The sequence below is a fragment of the Astatotilapia calliptera genome, chromosome 23, assembly GCF_964374335.1.
Source record: "Astatotilapia calliptera chromosome 23, fAstCal68.1, whole genome shotgun sequence".
Lineage (NCBI taxonomy): Eukaryota > Metazoa > Chordata > Actinopteri > Cichliformes > Cichlidae > Astatotilapia > Astatotilapia calliptera.
The window spans coordinates 41316767-41334345 of NC_137443.1; the positions used below are offsets into that span (position 1 = coordinate 41316767).

At 44.8% G+C, this 17579-nt stretch overlaps 1 protein-coding gene and 1 long non-coding RNA gene across 3 annotated transcripts; both read right to left on the reverse strand.

The window, feature by feature from the left end:
- Positions 1–1646: 1646 nt before the first annotated feature.
- Positions 1647–4949, reverse strand: LOC113016002 (nucleoside hydrolase-like). Of its 2 annotated transcripts, none has more exons than XM_026158442.2 (8): positions 4869–4949; positions 4023–4200; positions 3755–3934; positions 2866–2977; positions 2613–2749; positions 2385–2462; positions 2075–2167; positions 1647–1983 (listed from the first exon to the last, which is right to left on the reverse strand). In XM_026158442.2, the coding sequence occupies exons 2-8, from the start codon at positions 4197–4199 to the stop codon at positions 1804–1806; spliced, it is 957 nt and encodes a 318-aa protein (XP_026014227.1). In that variant the 5' UTR covers position 4200; positions 4869–4949; the 3' UTR covers positions 1647–1803. The 2 variants fall into 2 exon arrangements, with proteins under 2 accessions (XP_026014227.1, XP_080153608.1); XM_080297482.1 differs by having other exon boundaries at positions 4023–4225; positions 4869–4945.
- Positions 4950–14694: 9745 nt separating this feature from the next.
- On the reverse strand, positions 14695–15124 carry LOC145424236 (uncharacterized). The gene is made up of 2 exons (XR_013905257.1): positions 14974–15124; positions 14695–14891 (listed from the first exon to the last, which is right to left on the reverse strand). It is a non-coding gene; the product is annotated as an uncharacterized LOC145424236 (long non-coding RNA).
- Between the last annotated feature and the right edge of the window lie 2455 nt (positions 15125–17579).

Below are 17579 nucleotides of genomic sequence, written 5' to 3' on the forward strand. Positions count from 1 at the left end.
GGCCTGGGAGTTCCCAGAGAGGTGGAGTGTAAGACCCGACCTGACATATAGACACAGACAAACAGGCACACAGACACAAACATGCATTCCCACTCTCATGCACACATATACAAATACTCAGCACTCACCCAACGTAGGGATAGACATACATGGACACTGTACACACAATCACACTCCCCAAACAAACTCTATACCCCGGGTCCAGGTACCCTCGCCCCTAGAGGGGGAAATGGTACCTAGGTCCAGGAGATGTTACCCTTTCCCCCGGGGTGGAGGCAAGCAGACCTCCACAGGTTCCGCAGCAGCAGAGAGGCCCCGCATCCCAGATCCCAATCGAATGGCCAACACCTCCTCCCAGTCCCCCCGCCCCGATGGCCAGCAGAGAACAGGGGTGTGTGAATGAACTTCTCAAATAATTATAGCTTTGAGCAAGTGAGATCTGGTTCCTTGATAGTCACTCACTCAAATAGATAAGAAGATCATCTGATAAGAAAATAAGTGACAGAAATCCAGTCCGTTGTGTACTTATATGAGTGCTTCAAAGTTAGGTTCAGGGTCTGAAGTGGAAATGTGGAGGCCAGCAGACAGGTGATCATCATATCAAGAGTCGATCTGTGTCTGGATTTGTTATACTTCAACAATTACAATGTTTGTTCCAATTCTGTGATTGAATTCTGTACATGGAGTTGGCTCTGATTCTGCAGTCATACTCCGATGATGTTAACTATTTTAGTTACAACATCAAAAACACGGGTAATTTTTAACGCTGACTCACATAGTACCTCCTGATGTATAAGACAATGCAAAAGTACCAATTTCATTTCCTGGTTCATTTCAGTCACTTTATCTTGCATTTGCTTCAAAAGTCTGACATTTTGTCCTGTCAGATTTGCACATGTGGCCTGTTAACGTGTTAAGTTTAATGGGCTAGGGGTTAGGGTTCATTGATGAGGAGTTAAGGTTGGTGGGTTATGATGTTGGGCAATTTGGCCTTGCAAAACCCCTTACGTCACATGAGCTCCTAGTCCTTTTTTCATTTACTGTAAATTTATTTTGCTGTGTTTATTTGTATGTATGCAGACAAATAAAATCTGTACTTATTGCAGTTTTGTCTCTTATTATATTTTGTGTTTACATTGTAAATGTACATAAAGATATAAGTAATGTGGTGGTAGTACCATCTCATATGGAGAGCAATATGTCTCAAAAACGTGACAAATGTGTACAATAGGGGCAGGGATAGCTCAGTAGGTAAAGTGGTTGCCCCATGATCGGAAGGTCGGCGGTTCGAATCCACTTAACGGCTACCCTGAGGTACCCCTGAGCAAGGTACCGTCCCTACACACTGCTCCCCGGGCGCCTGCTTAGTTGGCTGCCCACTGCTTCACTGAGTGAATGGGTCAAATGCAGAGAAAAACAAGTAATTTCCCCATGGGGATCAATAAAGTATCCATTATTATTATAATCCACAAGTATAAACTAAGGTTTACAAATGTGTGTGCAGTCATTTGTGTGTAACTTTTGAGGACTCACTAGCATGCGCTTCAGTCCACACACAAATACAAAGTAATTTGACCACACATAAAACTATTTTGCAAATGCATATACCTAAACCTGAATAAATACTGATCATTTATGCAGATACATTTGGGTCACAGCATTAACTTTATTTACTACTACACAGTTGAGAACTGGTCAACTTCTTCAACACCAATCTGGACAAACTGTTTCTTAATGAATGTTGTACATGGTTTGTGAGACTGCAACACAAAAGTTTTTATTTGTTGTTATGAATCATAACACTCAGGTCTCAGAGTGTACAGCATCACTCTTTTTGACTGCATTAATCAACATTTCCTTGAACTTCTCCAAGTCGACGTTCTTCATGATGAAGACTTTGTGTTCTTTTTTCAGCTTCTCGTCGCGGTCCAGCACCATCATGCCTCGAGTGTAGATCCCCTGCAACTCCACCGTCACTGCAACCTGAAAGAGTAACAAAATAATTCATTAAACAATGATTTCAGCGAAGATGTTTTACATTGTAACCTGACAAAAAAAAGTTGCAGTCACTCGCCTCTTCACTCTTAGGTATGACTGCATCATTGATGGCTGCAGCCATGGCGTAGGCGTCACAGGGATTAAATTCTTGATGTTTCTGTTCACACTTCTGTTCACACAGTATGTCAGAGGTAATTAGACATCTTATAATATTCTGTAAGTTGTCACCAGTGGGGCACCAAGATTTAAGCAAAAGGGCTGCGAGCATATTTACACAATACTGAAGATGGATTAAATTCATTGCTAACTGGAGCTTATTTTCTTGTACAAAGTGAGGACTTAAGACTTAAATGCTTGATGCTTTGTGTCAATTAATACACTCTTACCTGTCTTGAGATGCGTAAAATCTTTTCCACAAAGTCTGATTTTTCAGTATGTACAGATAACCAGGTGTCACAGAAAGACTAAGGGAAAAAAAGACTGTAAGATATTTTCAAATACCACTTTATACACAAACTCAGTGTTAGCAGAGATCCTTTCAAACTTTAAAACTGTTCAGACATTATTCATTGGAACAGAACTGAAGCCCTCGTTCAGCTTGTTTCCCTCCTCACCCATGGCAGGCAGTTCCAGCAGGTGAACTCCCAGGTAGCGATGTAGGTTGGGCATGTGTAGCGGTCCAACACGATGTAAGCAGCCTCTGGGTCACACACAAAGTTAAACTCTCCACATATTGTGATGTTACCCCTGGCTGCACACAGAAACAAGCACAGTCACACACTCATTCTCATATATATCAGATATTTATAAGACTAAAATCACGAATGGATAATGAGAGACAGAGGAAATACTCTGTGAGGAGACCACCTTCAATGGTTCCCCCCATGATGTAGAGCGCCTTAAGCTTTTTAGGCAAGGAAGGGTCCAACTGCACTGCTGCAGCCAGGTTCATGAGGGGGGCAGTGGATATGAGGATCACCTGGAGGCAGGAGACAGAGTTGAATTGATGATTTTATTGCCTCCTAACCAACCTTTGAGCTGAAAACAAACCCTCAGTTGTAAAATAATAATTTTCCTTGAAAAGTTTTTTAAAGAATTATCATTTATAAATGTGTTTAGAATGAATTGAGAATTAAACTGGTTTGGTTGGCCCAGTGGTGCAGTTTGTCTATTAAGCACTTGAAACTTGATGAAAATTGACAGATAATTTTTACGACTTCCCAATTTAAACTGCATTGAAGCTTCAAGTTATGCTTTTTTATGTGTGTTTGGCAACTTTGTAATACTTCGCAACGAGTTGGCTTCTTTCACATCAAGTGCATTGTACCCTTTGCAATCCATAACCAACAGATGATATCATTGTGTCTACATCCATTTTTACTGGTCACCATGAAAAAGCAATTAAATCATTAGCTCTGGGTAAAACAAGTTTTTATTAGTCAAGTGATGCAATTTCATCTGTGGGAGTTCAACAATTTTCAGCTAAATGTCAACATACTTTTTTAGGAAGACTTCAAGGCATGTCTGCTGAAATAATCTGTGACTGGGCCTTTAAATAAAACGTTTGATCAGAACCACAAACCATTTATAAAAAGTGGGTAAATGTATTCATGTATTTTGAGATCACCTACTTCTCCACACAGCATTTTTACCCAACCCCTGTGTAAGCTACAACGTTCTTAGTGTACACATATCACAGGAAAATGAGGCTCTCAATTTTCATTCATGTAAGAAGCTTAATGGTGCAGACACTCACCTCTTTATCATTTGCGTTCACAAGGTCAACAATGGCCTGTTTGGCTTTTTTCTGCTGCACCAGATCCAGGCTTGGTGCGTGTGGATCTGGAACGTCCCCAAACCCGTCTGATCCAAAGAAATTATCTGCATGGTTTTCATGGTCCACCAAAGGCTTTGAGCAGCCACGGTACACTGGAATCTGTATGAGTATTATATGCTGGATGTAAGAACATATCTACGAACATATTCGTGTAGAAGGGCTCTCTTACAGCGTGACACAAACTTACGTCCAGCCTGTCGCAGACTTTCAGGACACGAAGGACATTTCTGAGGACATTCTCCACAGACGTGTTGCCATAGCAGCAGGTGATCCCCAAAACTTCCACATCAGGTGTGGAGAGGGCCATCATGATGGCAATAGCATCATCCACCCCAGCATCCACATCAATGATGAGCTTCTTCATCCTGTGTTTAACCACAGGATTCAAACCTGAAGAGTGATTATTTCTAATAATAATCCATTTTTGACCACATGTCTAACTGTAGCCTATCTCAGCTGTCAGATGGAGGGAAAGAGGCAAAAACACAGATAACTACAAATATTTTAAATAAACACAATACAGTGTTTTTCTCTTCACACTCTCAAAACCTTTCTCTCATAGCATAACTACATGTTTTGTAGCTTTCCTAAATATGAAGGTTAGATTGAAAGACTGCTTCAACTGTTTTATGGTAGAGGCAGGAGAATGTTTTAGATACAGCATTAAAATGTGTAGTGTTCAGTACAAATATCATAATTAGATCAGCTTTTAAAATATCTGGGATCTTCATTTTACAATATATATGAAAATAGTCGCTTGCACAAAGATTTAGAAAAATGTTCATGAACAGGTAATTGACCTGCATCTGATTGTGGCAAGGTTAAAGAATTTTAAACAACAGTTTCCATTGTCAAAAAACAAAAAACAAATCAAAACACCACAAAATTATGCTTTTAGGTGCAATAAAAAGAAAGAAAGAAAAAAATAAGTGATTTCTGGGGGTTTTAAGAATTACATTTTAAAGATATGTTAACCTTCACAAATACTGTGAGATTCTGAAATTATTACTGAAATAAAATGTAAAATACTCACCTGGTAAATGGATTCTGGCAGATGTTTAGAGCTTAGTGATTGGAGCTGTGATAGCTGAATGCTATCAACTGAAGAGCAGCCAGCTTTATATAAGGAAGTGTTACATAAGTACATGGCTAACTCCACCTTCAGATATGCTGTAGGTGTTACAAATTTAGCTTGAGATTTAGATTGTCCAAATTTCCACTTGCTTGAATAAAGTGAAAAAAATATTTTTGTCATGTAAATGAACAGCATTTAAAAAAATCACGCACAGAGAGGTGGGTTGGGAAAGTAGATTCTTAAGGTGTAACACTTGTATCCTTTGGTATCGACTAATGGGTGTTATCTTTGTATTAATGTTTAAGAAGACGGTTACAAAAGTGCTACCTGCTAAATTATGTAAAAAGTGGCACACTAAGATAGACATTTTCACTTTTTATTGTCATGCAGCAACAATTTAGATAATTAGAATTAGAATCAAATATTTAGAACATTTACTGGAAGGAACAGAATTTATTTCATTTGACGGACTAGTTACACAATATGGGATCAACAAGAAAAGATTTTTAGAATATCAACAAATTAAATCCATAGTAAAAAAGAAATTTAAACCGGGTCAAGTTGAACTACAAACACCACCAAGTGTGGTTCAATTTCTTACTCTTAAAACCCCCAAATTACTATCCAAAATATACAGAATGTTTTCTAAATCAGATGAATCAATATCACTTCCTATTGCAAAATGGGAAGCGGATTTATCAGTTAACTTAGACCAAAACTTCTGGTCTCAGACTTGCTTAAAAACCTTTCATCTAATCAGAAATCCCAGTCTTCAATTCATTCAATACAAAATATTACACAGAATGCACTATACAGGTCATCGGATGTTCAAGATGGGCTTTACGTCTACCAACAACTGCTCACACTGCCAAACCAATTCACCGGCAATTATATCCACGCTCTTTGGTTCTGTCCACCAGTTCAGAAGTTTTGGCGCGAGATATGTGAAGACTTATCAAAGTGTCTGAAATGTAACATTCCAACTTCCCCCTTAGTGTGTTTGTTGGGCAGCTTAGATAATGTCACTTCAGAAAAGAATATAGCCCATATGGTTTTCACTGCCCTATGCATAGCCAAGAAAACAGTCCTCATGAACTGGAAAAATAAAAATAATCTTAATTCTAACCAATATAGAAATTATCTATTAGATTCTATTAGATTAGATTAGATTAGATTAGATTAGATCTGCCTCAATTTTATCCTAACCACATCAGATCAATTGCTCTGGGGGGGGCGGGGGTCATAGTTTGGTCCCGCCTTCACTGTTGTGATTGGTGTGGGGGTAGGGACAGGCTTAGGGCGTCGGGGGGTTCCCCGGAGGCATCTTCCTTGGGGGGCTCAACCCGGGGTAGCGGTCATGTCCGGTTGGGGGCTCTTTTGGCTCTCAGGTGACTGTTTCCTCGTGGCTGCGTGCAGCGGGGCTAGGGGAGGGTCTGTGCTGACGGACGTGGGTTACTGACCTGGTAGCCTGGCTGCCCCTGGGTGGGTCCAGGATGGGCGTGAGGTTCTGGGGGCGCTCCGTCTCTGGGCTGGGGCCTGGGCCGGGCCTCGGGGGCTTGGGTCCTGGTTGGTGTGTTGCCGGGGTTGTGGGCGGGTGGGTGCATGGGGGCCCAGCCCTGGCGCAGGGTGCCGCCGGTGCGTCGAGCCACCTGGGGGGGCTCTTCAACTGGTGAGGGAGGTTGTCACATCTTGCAGGAGCTTTCCTCTCCTCAGGAACTCTCTGCAGGAGGGGGAGATACAGGAGAGGTGGAGGAAGATCTCAGCCTGGGTGTTTATTGTCTTATGTAGTCTGGAAGATGAGTGGATGGTGGGGTGGGTGCAGTTTTCTCTGTGGTGGGGTTGGGTGGACTGTCCCGGGCTCTGTGGGGCCGGGCGGCGCTGCTGCACTGGGCCCCGGTCTGGATGGGCCTGGGCCCCCTTTCCCTGGCGGGTCGCGGAGTATGGGGGTGCCTACTGGGGTCAGCGGGGGAGCTGGCCCCAAGGAGGGGACACTTGCCCCTCCCTTCCTTCCCTCCCCATCTCCAGCTGCCTCCCTCTTCCCGCTCCACCACAACCACCCACACATGCAGGGCCTTGGAGTAGGGGTATGTCACCAGGGTGCAGAGGAGGCTACCCCCCCCCCCCCCCCCCCCCCCGTCCCCCGTCCCCCGTCCCCTTCTGGCTGCCTCTGCCTCAATTTTATCCCACAACCTAGACATTCACATTACTCACACTCTCATTACACATACATATAGGATCTTGGGGGTGGGCACGATACACGGATTCCAAAAGACCATCAGGGTGTACACCTCACCCCTGGCGTCATTGCCCACCTCTCAATTTTAAATACACGTAGACATTGAGGGCTAGCAGGAGGGACCATGCGCTTACCTGCTGCTCTCTGGCAGGTAGCTCCAAGCCCTCCTGGGTTTTAAATGCACCTTAGAACACACATGCATCAACATTACAATGAGCGGGTGGAGGGAGGTTTGGAGTCTTCTCTCACCCCCCGTTCTCTGCGGCCTGCTGGAGCGGGGGGGCTAGGAGGAGGAGTTGGCCGTCCGACTGCGGTCTGGAGTGTGGGGCCTCCCTGCTGCTGCGGAGTCGGGGCGGTCTGCTTCTCCCCACCACAGGGAAAAGGGTAACACCACCTGGGTCTGGGTGCAGTTCCCCCCCTCCAGGGGCAAGGGTACCTAGACCCGGTTCGTAGAGTACGCTTGGGGAGTGTGATCGTGTGTACAGCGTCTCTTTATGTCTGTCTCCACGTTGGTTGAGTGTGGAGTAAGTGCATATGAGAGCATGAGGGTGGGAATGGATGTTTGTGTCTGTGCGTGCCTGTATGTCTGTGTCTATATGTCAGGTTGGGTATCAGACGCCACCTCTCTGGGGACATCTCAGGCCCTCCAAGGTTTGGAGGCCTATCTCCCCTCACCACCACTTCCCCTGCCAGTGGCGGACTCCCTCAGGTGTCGGTGCGTTGGTGGTTCTTTGTGTCTGGGGATGGACGTCCAGGTACACACCGGCTCACTCCTTGGCGGCCGCTTATCGGGGCCTGGAGCCTGGGGCTCGCTCGGGCCACTTCGGAGGTGGGGTGCCCCCGGCCTCTCGGCCTGGGGCTCGGTCACTCAGGCACAGCTGGCTGCCGGCGGAGCTCACGGGCGCGTCACTGCAACTCCCCCTGGCTTCTGCTCCGCGGCTGCTGAGTGACCCCTCATCTGGGACTCTCCTCAGCTCTTTCTGGGACAGTGGCGCGGCTGCCCCTCTGTTGGTCTTCCTTGGTCTCTTGTGTTCTGGGGGCCTCTGGATGTCTGGAGTTTTGATCTCCTCCATACCTGCTTCATGCCCTGGAGGACGGGGCAGTGGCTCCCCCACACCCTCTAGCAGATCATTACATGAAGGAACCTTTTAAAAAAACAAGCGCGTCCATGCTCACAGGTGTACACACGGGTGCTCACAGCCACAAACTACACCCTTTTTGGCTCCTACCTCAAAGCACACTGTGTTCTGTTGATCTTATGTGCTGCACAATAATGTTTAATATTTAGTATTTACTGTCATATTCCCATATATCATTGTGATGCTGTTTATTCTATTACTCTTGTTCTCTTCTGCTTGTTTTCTTTTTTCTTTCTCAACAGGTGATCCAGGTGATCGATAGATGCATTTTTTTCTCTTTTTTTTCTCTGCCCATTCTGTTGGTTTTTGTTTTTTGCCCTTCTCCCCCGTCCCTCTTCTCAGCTGTTTCATTCCCTCTTTCTTTCTCCCCTTCTTTCCCCCAGTCAAGTCTGTCCCGTATTCAGCAAGTGAAAATAAAATAAACAATAAAAGGTGAATCAAATGGATCGTTACGGCAAGGCTGGGATGGTCAATTTGGTAAAGTAAATCCGTTGGGCATCTTTCTTTGCCTTTAGACAATAATTCTGATGGCAAAAGAGCCAAACGGGACAGGCAAAAAAAAAAAAAAAAGACATTTTCACTTTTTATTGTCATACAGCAACAATTTAGATAATTTCGTCCACTCTCGTAGGTAAAATATGATGCTCTTTTATCTCTGCAGTTATTAAGCATGGGGGGTCTTGGTCTTTTTCTACTTACAGTCTGTGCTAAACTGCATTCTTGACACTTTATTTCAGCAGGTATGAAAAGTAATCCTGCAGCATATATTGCCACCCACACTTTTTAGTATAGCCATGTTTACTAAATATCTAAATATCTTCAGTGGAATTCAATCATTCAGCCTTTTTAATATCTAAAAAGAGCTTTACACACACATGATGGCACCGAGTTACATAATTCCCTTAGGGATTAATAAAGTATCCTGATTCTCAAATATATGCATACGAATGAATTTCTTCATAATATTTTTTTTATTCTTACCTTGGTAGAATCTGAGTTTTGAGCAAGCAAGGTCTGGGTTCCTTTACAGCCACTTGCTTACACAGATGAAAAGATGATCTGAAGAGACACTAAAAGAAACCGAAACTTCAACGTACCAACTGATGAGTTCTTCTTTCCAATGTTTATACTTATCCATTGTCCTTAGAAGCTGCATCACATTCTTGTTGGTTTGCATACATTGGTACACTCGATCCTTTTCAGTTGACCAAATAGATCCAGAGATATTGCCATAGCACTGGCTCTGCATACTGCCCTCTTCCACCTGGACAAGTAAGTAAATAAGTAAGTAAAATTTATTTATATAGCACATTTCACAGATAAAAATCACAAAGTGCTTTACAATAGATCAGACATACAAGTTAAAATTAATTAAAAGCCCGTTTGTATGAAAATGTCTTCAGCTGCTTTTTAAAGGAGTCAGTAGAGTCTAGATAGCGTAAAGACAACGGCAGAGAGTTCCACAGCCTAGGTGCCAGTGTCTGAAAAGCCAGATCCCCACGTGTTTTAAACCTAGTACGTGGGACCATTAGTAGCCTCTGACTTGAAGACCTAAGTGCTCGGGATGAAGCATGAGGTTTCAACAGGTCAGAGATATACTGGGGAGCTTCACCGTGCAGAGCTCTAAAAGTCACAACTAAAATTTTAAAATGAACCCTAAAATTTACAGGCAACCAATGAAGAGAAGCCAAAACTGGAGTAATGTGTGACCTCTTGTTTGTACCAGTTAAAAGTCTTGCCGCTGCATTCTGTACAGACTGAAGGCGATCCAGAGCTGATTTGTTGAGACACGTAAAAAGACCTTTACAATAATCCAAACAAGACGAGATAAAAGCATGAATAATTATCTCAAGTTCTGCCTTTGACACCAGTAGTCTGAGTTTAGAAATGTCTCTTAGATGATGTTTAGAGTGTTTGTCAAGAGACATTTAACTGTCAAATATAACACCTAAGTTTCTGAGACTCGACTGAAATGAACAGTCTAAAAAACTGATATGCTGCCTAATTTCTGAGAGCATGTGATCAGGTGCAATAATCACCTTTTCAGTTGGCCAAATAGACCCAGAGATATTGCCATAACACTGGCTCTGCATACTGCCCTGTGTTATTGTGGTGGACAATAACACCACATGTGTGCGGATGCTGTTTATTGTTTATTGATTACAGGTCCACTTTCAACATTATAATTCCATCCAAGCTCATCATGAAGTTTTGGCATCTGCACAACATCATCTCCTTTTGAAGCTGGATCTTGACTTCCTCACAGACAGACCACAGTGGTACAGATCGGCAATGGCATGTCATCTACACTGACGATGGATGTGTACTCAGCCCCATGCTGTACACCTTGTTCACCCATGACTCTGAGGCCACACACAGCACCAACACTATAGTTAAATTTGCAGATGATACCACCGTCAAGTCTGCTTCCAAAGCAGAGGTGAGAGCCCTGATATCATGGTGTTGAGACAAAAACCTACTGTTCAGTGTCAGCAAGACCAAGAAGCTGTCACGGCTGCCGGGGCGAGCCGTGTGGTGTAGGAGGAAAAGGACCCAAAATGCAGGCAGTTGACTGGTGATGATAGTGACATTTATTTACAGAAGTGGCAGTGACAAAAACAGGCAAAGAAGGGTGGGGAGCTAACCGAGACCTAAACTGGAGGAAACTAAAGAACAGACCTGAACATGGGACCGAGAACAGAGGATGCAGAGGGACGGAGAACACACTAATTTACGCGGAGTTACACAGAGAAACGCAGGCGATCCGACGATGAGAAGAGGCAAACACACACTATAAATACATACAAATAAATGAGGAGATGACATGCAGGGGTGGACACAGCTGAAACTAATGGACATAACGAGAAGCAGACCTAGAAAATAAAACAGGAAACACACAGACTGTTTTACAACACAAACTCAGGGACACAAACAAAACACAGAGGGAAGACACAGGTAGGGATGATAAACATGACAACCAAACCCAAAGAACTAATACAAAATCAGAATAAACACCAAACCCAAGATGAAGCCAAAAGGAAACACAAAAAGCTGGGTCAACAACCCAGGACCATGACAGAAGCTCATTGTGGACTACAGGAAACTGCAGGGCGGAGGGCACACCCTGATTTACATCAAGGAGACAGAGGAGAAGGGAGTCAGATACTTCAGGTTCCTGGGGATTAACATCAGTAATGATTCGAGTTGGTCACATCGAGTGGATATGATCACAAAAGCAGTGAAACAGTGGCTCTTTCAGCGGCGGTTCAGGGCGTTTGACGTAGACTCCAGAATACTTACCAATATCTATCAATGCACCATCGAGACTATTCTGTCTGGCTGTGTCTGGTATGGAGGTTGTAATGTTCTGGTCCCCAAAGCTTTAAGGAGGGGGGTCAGAGAAGCACAACAATCACCAGGTCTGAACTGCCAGCCTTCCAAGACGTCTACAGACAGCACTGTAGGAGGAAGGCCCAGAGGATCCTCTCTGATCCTGGCCAGACATCCTTCATGCTCCAGCTGTCACACAGAAGGTACAGGAGCATCTGGACCTGCACCAGCAGATTCAGGGAAACTTTTACAAGCCATCAGGCTGCTGAACTGCTAAAATGTTGGACATTGGACAACACTGAGGGGGCTAACGTCACTAACTTTCACATTGGTACTTCTTAAAAGTACCACCACAACACATTACATTACAAATTATTTTTTTTGTTCTCGTTTGGTTCTTGGCGAAGGCGGTCCACGTTTCTTCTCTCCTCCTCTCCCTTATCTTCCCTGCTTAGCCTCTTATGTCCTTGTCTAGTCTCATGTTTTTTGTATTACTTTTCCCTGGAACACTCTCTCACAGTGTGTTCTCTAAAACCTAAAAGAGAATTATGGATTTGATCAACTGGTCCCTGAATGCAATTGACACCCTTTTCTCAACGAGAAGTCTGGGCTTGGGTGAGCCTGAGTGTCCTGGAGGTACTTTCCCTGCCGGCTACACGATGGACGGGTGGCAGAAATGGAGAATCGTGTGCCTGGAGGGACTGTCGATCGAAGACACTGAAGATATCTACCTATTCGGAACCATGATAACAGGGTTCTTGCTGATCAGGGCTGGCTTGGCCCTGGCTTATCGATGAATTAAGAAAGCGGAACTGGCTGTTCAAACCCCCACAAGGCTGCCTGCTGGGATTGAAACGATGGGACGAGGCATGACTTCTCAGAATGGGCTCACTGAGTGCAGCATGGATAAGATCTTGGAGAAGCTTACGGCTGCCGTGAACACTCAGAATAAGACCTCTGAGCGCAAACTGGATCACATCCTGGAGCAACTCACTGCGGTCATGAGTTCTCAGAATCTGCTCTTTGAGCACAAGAATGACAACATCACGGAGCGCAAGTTTGATAACATCATGGAGAAGCTCGCGGCTCTTCAACGGGAGACGGAGAGACCAGTGTCGGAGTGTTAAGAACAGCTTTGAAATTCTCATGAGTTGTTCACACTAAAGAAAACCACCATCATAATGCTATCCCTTCGGCGCCAGCTGCGGGCTCAAGGCTGGAGCCGAACAAAAACTCCCTGATAACGACTGTGTTTAGACTGTTCTTCCCACTCCATGCAGGCTACCTGGGTTGGCTGGAAGACTGTTTACTTAGCCTGGGCGAAGGACACTATCTCAGCTGAACTCTGGAAACGCACACACATACACTGATAAGCACTCACTGTGTTGTGTGTGTAAGGTTGGGGGGGGCGGGTCCATTCCACTGCAGGGCAACCTGCATGTGGCGAATAAAGCTGTTGACTGTTAAAAAATATTGTGGTTTCATTCAATTTTTAGGTTCATTCACAGACATAATGACATCTTTCATTAGCATGATATACCACCTTCCCCCAGGAACAGAGTTATGCTAAAACAGGTCTACATGTCTTAATCAAAAGGACTCATTCCTACTTAAAGTCAGACTTTATGTTCATTTGATCACCACAGAAGTTGTGTGGTTACATCATTAGCAAAAGCCTCAATTTAATTCTTTCACCTCTGCAGTGGAGTTTAGTCTGAGGACACTCAACAAAAAGGTGCTATTGTAATAGGGGCCATTTCTTACTCCTCAAGTTCTTGATCCTCAAGTTCACTCTTGAGTGAACTTGAGGATCAAGTTGGACATGTCTGTCAATGGTTGGCATCTCAACGACAGTTCCTACAAACTGTTGTTCAACACAAACCGCTGCAGGGCTGATGTGTGATTGTGAAAATGTGTGTTAACTCATTATTATTACAGGCTGTGCCAAACTGCATTCTTGACACTTGATTCAGCAGGTGTGACAAAACAATGGTTTTGTCACACCTGCTGAAACCATTGTTTTTCCTGTGACAAAACCATTGTTTTTCTTGTGACAAAACCATTGTTTTTCTTGTGACATTATTGGTAATGCCACAAGAAAAAACATTGTTTTTCTTGTGGCATTATACTGCAGGATTCCCTTTCACACCTGCTGAATCAAGTGTCAGGAATGCAGTTTGGTTGATTCAGCAGGTGTGAAAGGTAATCCTGCAGTATCCTTATCCATCATTAACGCCCACTCACATCCTGGGCCATGATAAGGTGGGGCCAGGTTTCACAATGAGCTCGCCTGAAACTCTGGCTGATTGGGACCCACACCCAGTTTCACACCTTGGCTCAGGCGATTAGAGGATCATCAGGGGGTCCTTCTGTCCCTCTGTGGGAGGACACTCCCACTAGGTTTAAATCTGGGACTCCCCACCATTTGACCTTAGAACTGAAGAAGCTTCTCGGATGAGAGGTGAAACGTCTTCAAGTAACTTAAAGAAATCCAGATGCTTTTCTTTGCAAAATTGGTAACATTACAGAAAACCACTGAAATGTACACTACAATGGGAAAGTACAAGAGGGAAAAAAGACACCTCTACTCATGCTGGGCTCCTATGGTATGAGAACAGGAAACAAAAAAACTCCTCTGCACAGAAAGCACATAAATGTCCACAGCACAACATTATGGAGCACGTGACAACCAACAGGGTTGGGTAGGGGATGAGGAGTAATCCTAAGCAAACATAGCAGCCATCCTGCCACTGCGCCGTCTCTCCAGCGCAGGCCCAGACCCGCCGTGTTCTCCAGGAGGGAACAAGCATCGAAGGCGTTTGGAAAGGGGGGGTGGGGGACGAGTGAGTGCTTATCAGTGTAAGTGTGTGCGTTTCCAGAGCTGAGACAGTGTCCTTCGCCCTGCCAGGCTAAGTAAACAGTCTTTCAGCCAACCCAGGTAGCCTGCATGGAGTGGGAAGAACAGTCTAAACACAGTCGTTATCAGGGAGTTTTTGTTCGGCTCCAGCCTTGAGCCCGCAGCTGGCGCCGAAGGGATAGCTGATAAGGTTTCCGAAAGAGACTCAGGCGCAGGCCAGGGTTTTCCTTTAAGCGAAGGACAGTGCGTTTATTTACAGTGAACACATACACCAAGTGGCTATATACAACGTGCAGGGGAAACGGGTCCGGGTCGCCAGGGTCCGTGGGAAACAGGGTTGGGAGAAGGGTGTTCCACACTTTCTGTACAAAAACGTTCCCCCTCAATCACTCCTCTCCGCATCGGGTTCCAAAAACGATCTACACACAAAACGTCGGGTTAGCAGGATAATTATAAGAAATTCTCAAGGTACAGGTTAGCAGAAACACAAGTCTAACTGACACTGATAGCTCAACGATCCAGCGAAGACTAGTGCAGACTCGCCATCTAAGTAGTGCAGTAATCAGCTGGGATCAGCGGCCGGTGTGGTGATGAGCAGGTGTGTGGGCCAGCAGCGGGAGCCCGCAGTGAGCATCGCTGTGGCGAGAGAGAGAGAGAGTGAGAGAGAGAGGGCGAGAGAGCAAACAAACCACAAACATATTGCCCCATAGAAGATTGACCAGCGGGGCACAGGGACCATGACAATAGCATTATGATGGTGGTTTTCTTTAGTGCGAACAACTCATGAGAATTTCAAAGCTGTTCTAACAGTCCGACACTGGTCTCTCAATCTCCCATATAAGAGCCGCGAGCTTCTCCATGATGTTATCAAACTTGCGCTCCGTGATGTTGTCATTCTTGTGCTCAAAGAGCAGATTCTGAGAACTCATGACCGCAGTGAGTTGCTCCAGGATGTGATCCAGTTTGCGCTCAGAGGTCTTATTCTGAGTGTTCACGGCAGCTGTAAGCTTCTCCAAGATCTTATCCATGCTGCACTCAGTGAGCCCATTCTGAGAAGTCATGCCTCGTCCCATCGTTTCAATCCCAGCAGGCAGCCTTGTGGGGGTTTGAACAGCCAGTTCCGCTTTCTTAATTCTTCGATAAGCCAGGGCCAAGCCAGCTCCGATCAGCAAGAACCCTGTTATCATGGTTCCGAATAGGTAGATATCTTCAGTGTCTTCGATCGACAGTCCCGCCAGGCACACGATTCTCCATTTCTGCCACCCGTCCATCGTGTAGCCGGCAGGGAAAGTACCTCCAGGACACTCAGGCTCACCCGAGCCCAGACTTCTCGTTGAGAAAAGGGTGTCAATTGCATTCAGGGACCAGTTGATCAAATCCATAATTCTCTTTTAGGTTTTAGAGAACACACTGTGAGAGAGTGTTCCAGGGAAAAGTAATACAAAAAACATGAGACTAGACAAGGACATAAGAGGCTAAGCAGGGAAGATAAGGGAGAGGAGGAGAGGAGAAATGTGCGACCGCCTTCGGCAAGAGCTAAACGAGAAAAAAAAAAGTAATTTGTAATGTAATGTGTTGTGGTGGTACTTTTAAGAAGTACCAATGTGAAAGTTAGTGACGTTAGCCCCCTCAGTGTTGTCCAATGTCCAACATTTTAGCAGTTCAGCAGCCTGATGGCTTGTAAAAGTTTCCCTGAATCTGCTGGTGCAGGTCCAGATGCTCCTGTACCTTCTGTGTGACAGCTGGAGCATGAAGGATGTCTGGCCAGGATCAGAGAGGATCCTCTGGGCCTTCCTCCTACAGTGCTGTCTGTAGACGTCTTGGAAGGCTGGCAGTTCAGACCTGGTGATTGTTGTGCTTCTCTGACCCCCCTCCTTGGAGCTTTGGGGACCAGAACATTACAACCTCCATACCAGACACAGCCAGACAGAATAGTCTTGATGGTGCATCGATAGATATTGGTAAGTATTCTGGAGTCTACGTCAAACGCCCTGAACCGCCGCTGAAAGAGCCACTGTTTCACTGCTTTTGTGATCATATCCACTCGATGTGACCAACTCGAATCATTACTGATGTTAATCCCCAGGAACCTGAAGTATCTGACTCCCTTCTCCTCTGTCTCCTTGATGTAAATCAGGGTGTGCCCTCCGCCCTGCAGTTTCCTGTAGTCCACAATGAGCTTCTGTCATGGTCCTGGGTTGTTGACCCAGCTTTTTGTGTTTCCTTTTGGCTTCATCTTGGGTTTGGTGTTTATTCTGTGCTCTGTTTGTGTCCCCGAGTTTGTCTTGTAAAACAGTCTGTGTGTTTCCTGTTTTACTTTCTAGGTCTGCTTCTCGTTATGTCCATTAGTTTCAGCTGTGTCCACCCCTGCATGTCATCTCCTTATTACCTGGTGTGTATTTATAGTGTGTTTGCCTCTGGTCGTCGTCGGCTCGCCTGCGTTTCTCTGTGTAACGCCGTGTAAATCATTGTGTTCTACGGCGCTCGCTGCATCCTCTGTTCTCGGTCCCATGTTCAGGTCTGTTCTTTAGTTTCCTCCAGTTTAGGTCTCGGTTAGCTCCCCACCCTTCTTTGCCTGTTTTTGTCACTGCCACTTCTGTAAATAAATGTCACTATCATCACCAGTCAACTGCCTGCATTTTGGGTCCTTTTCCTTAGTGATGGGCAGATGAAGCTTCATGAAGCACTGAAGCTTTTCATCCAAATGGTTCACTCCAGTGCAAAGCATCTTGAAGCTTCATTTGCTCTAGTAGGACATCTACTGGATGTAAAAATATTAGTTGGCATGAATTGGAAGAGCGTGACCTTTTGCACACAGCCTGTAAATGTCAACAACAAAAGGAGTGTGTAAAACATGTATATTGTAGTGATGGCAGTATACTGTGTATATTTACACTGGCAGTATGGAAAATGATTATTTGGAAATGTTTAAAATGGAAATGATCATTTACTGTGTGGTGGGGTTAGGGTGTGGACAGTAGTTGTGCTTTTGTAACGTTGAGGTTACTCTCATAAACCTCCAAACTGTCTCCAAACTCTCACTAACCGCAACTCTCCATCAAACACCTACATTTTGAATGAAGTCTGAGGGGTTTATATCTCTGTCA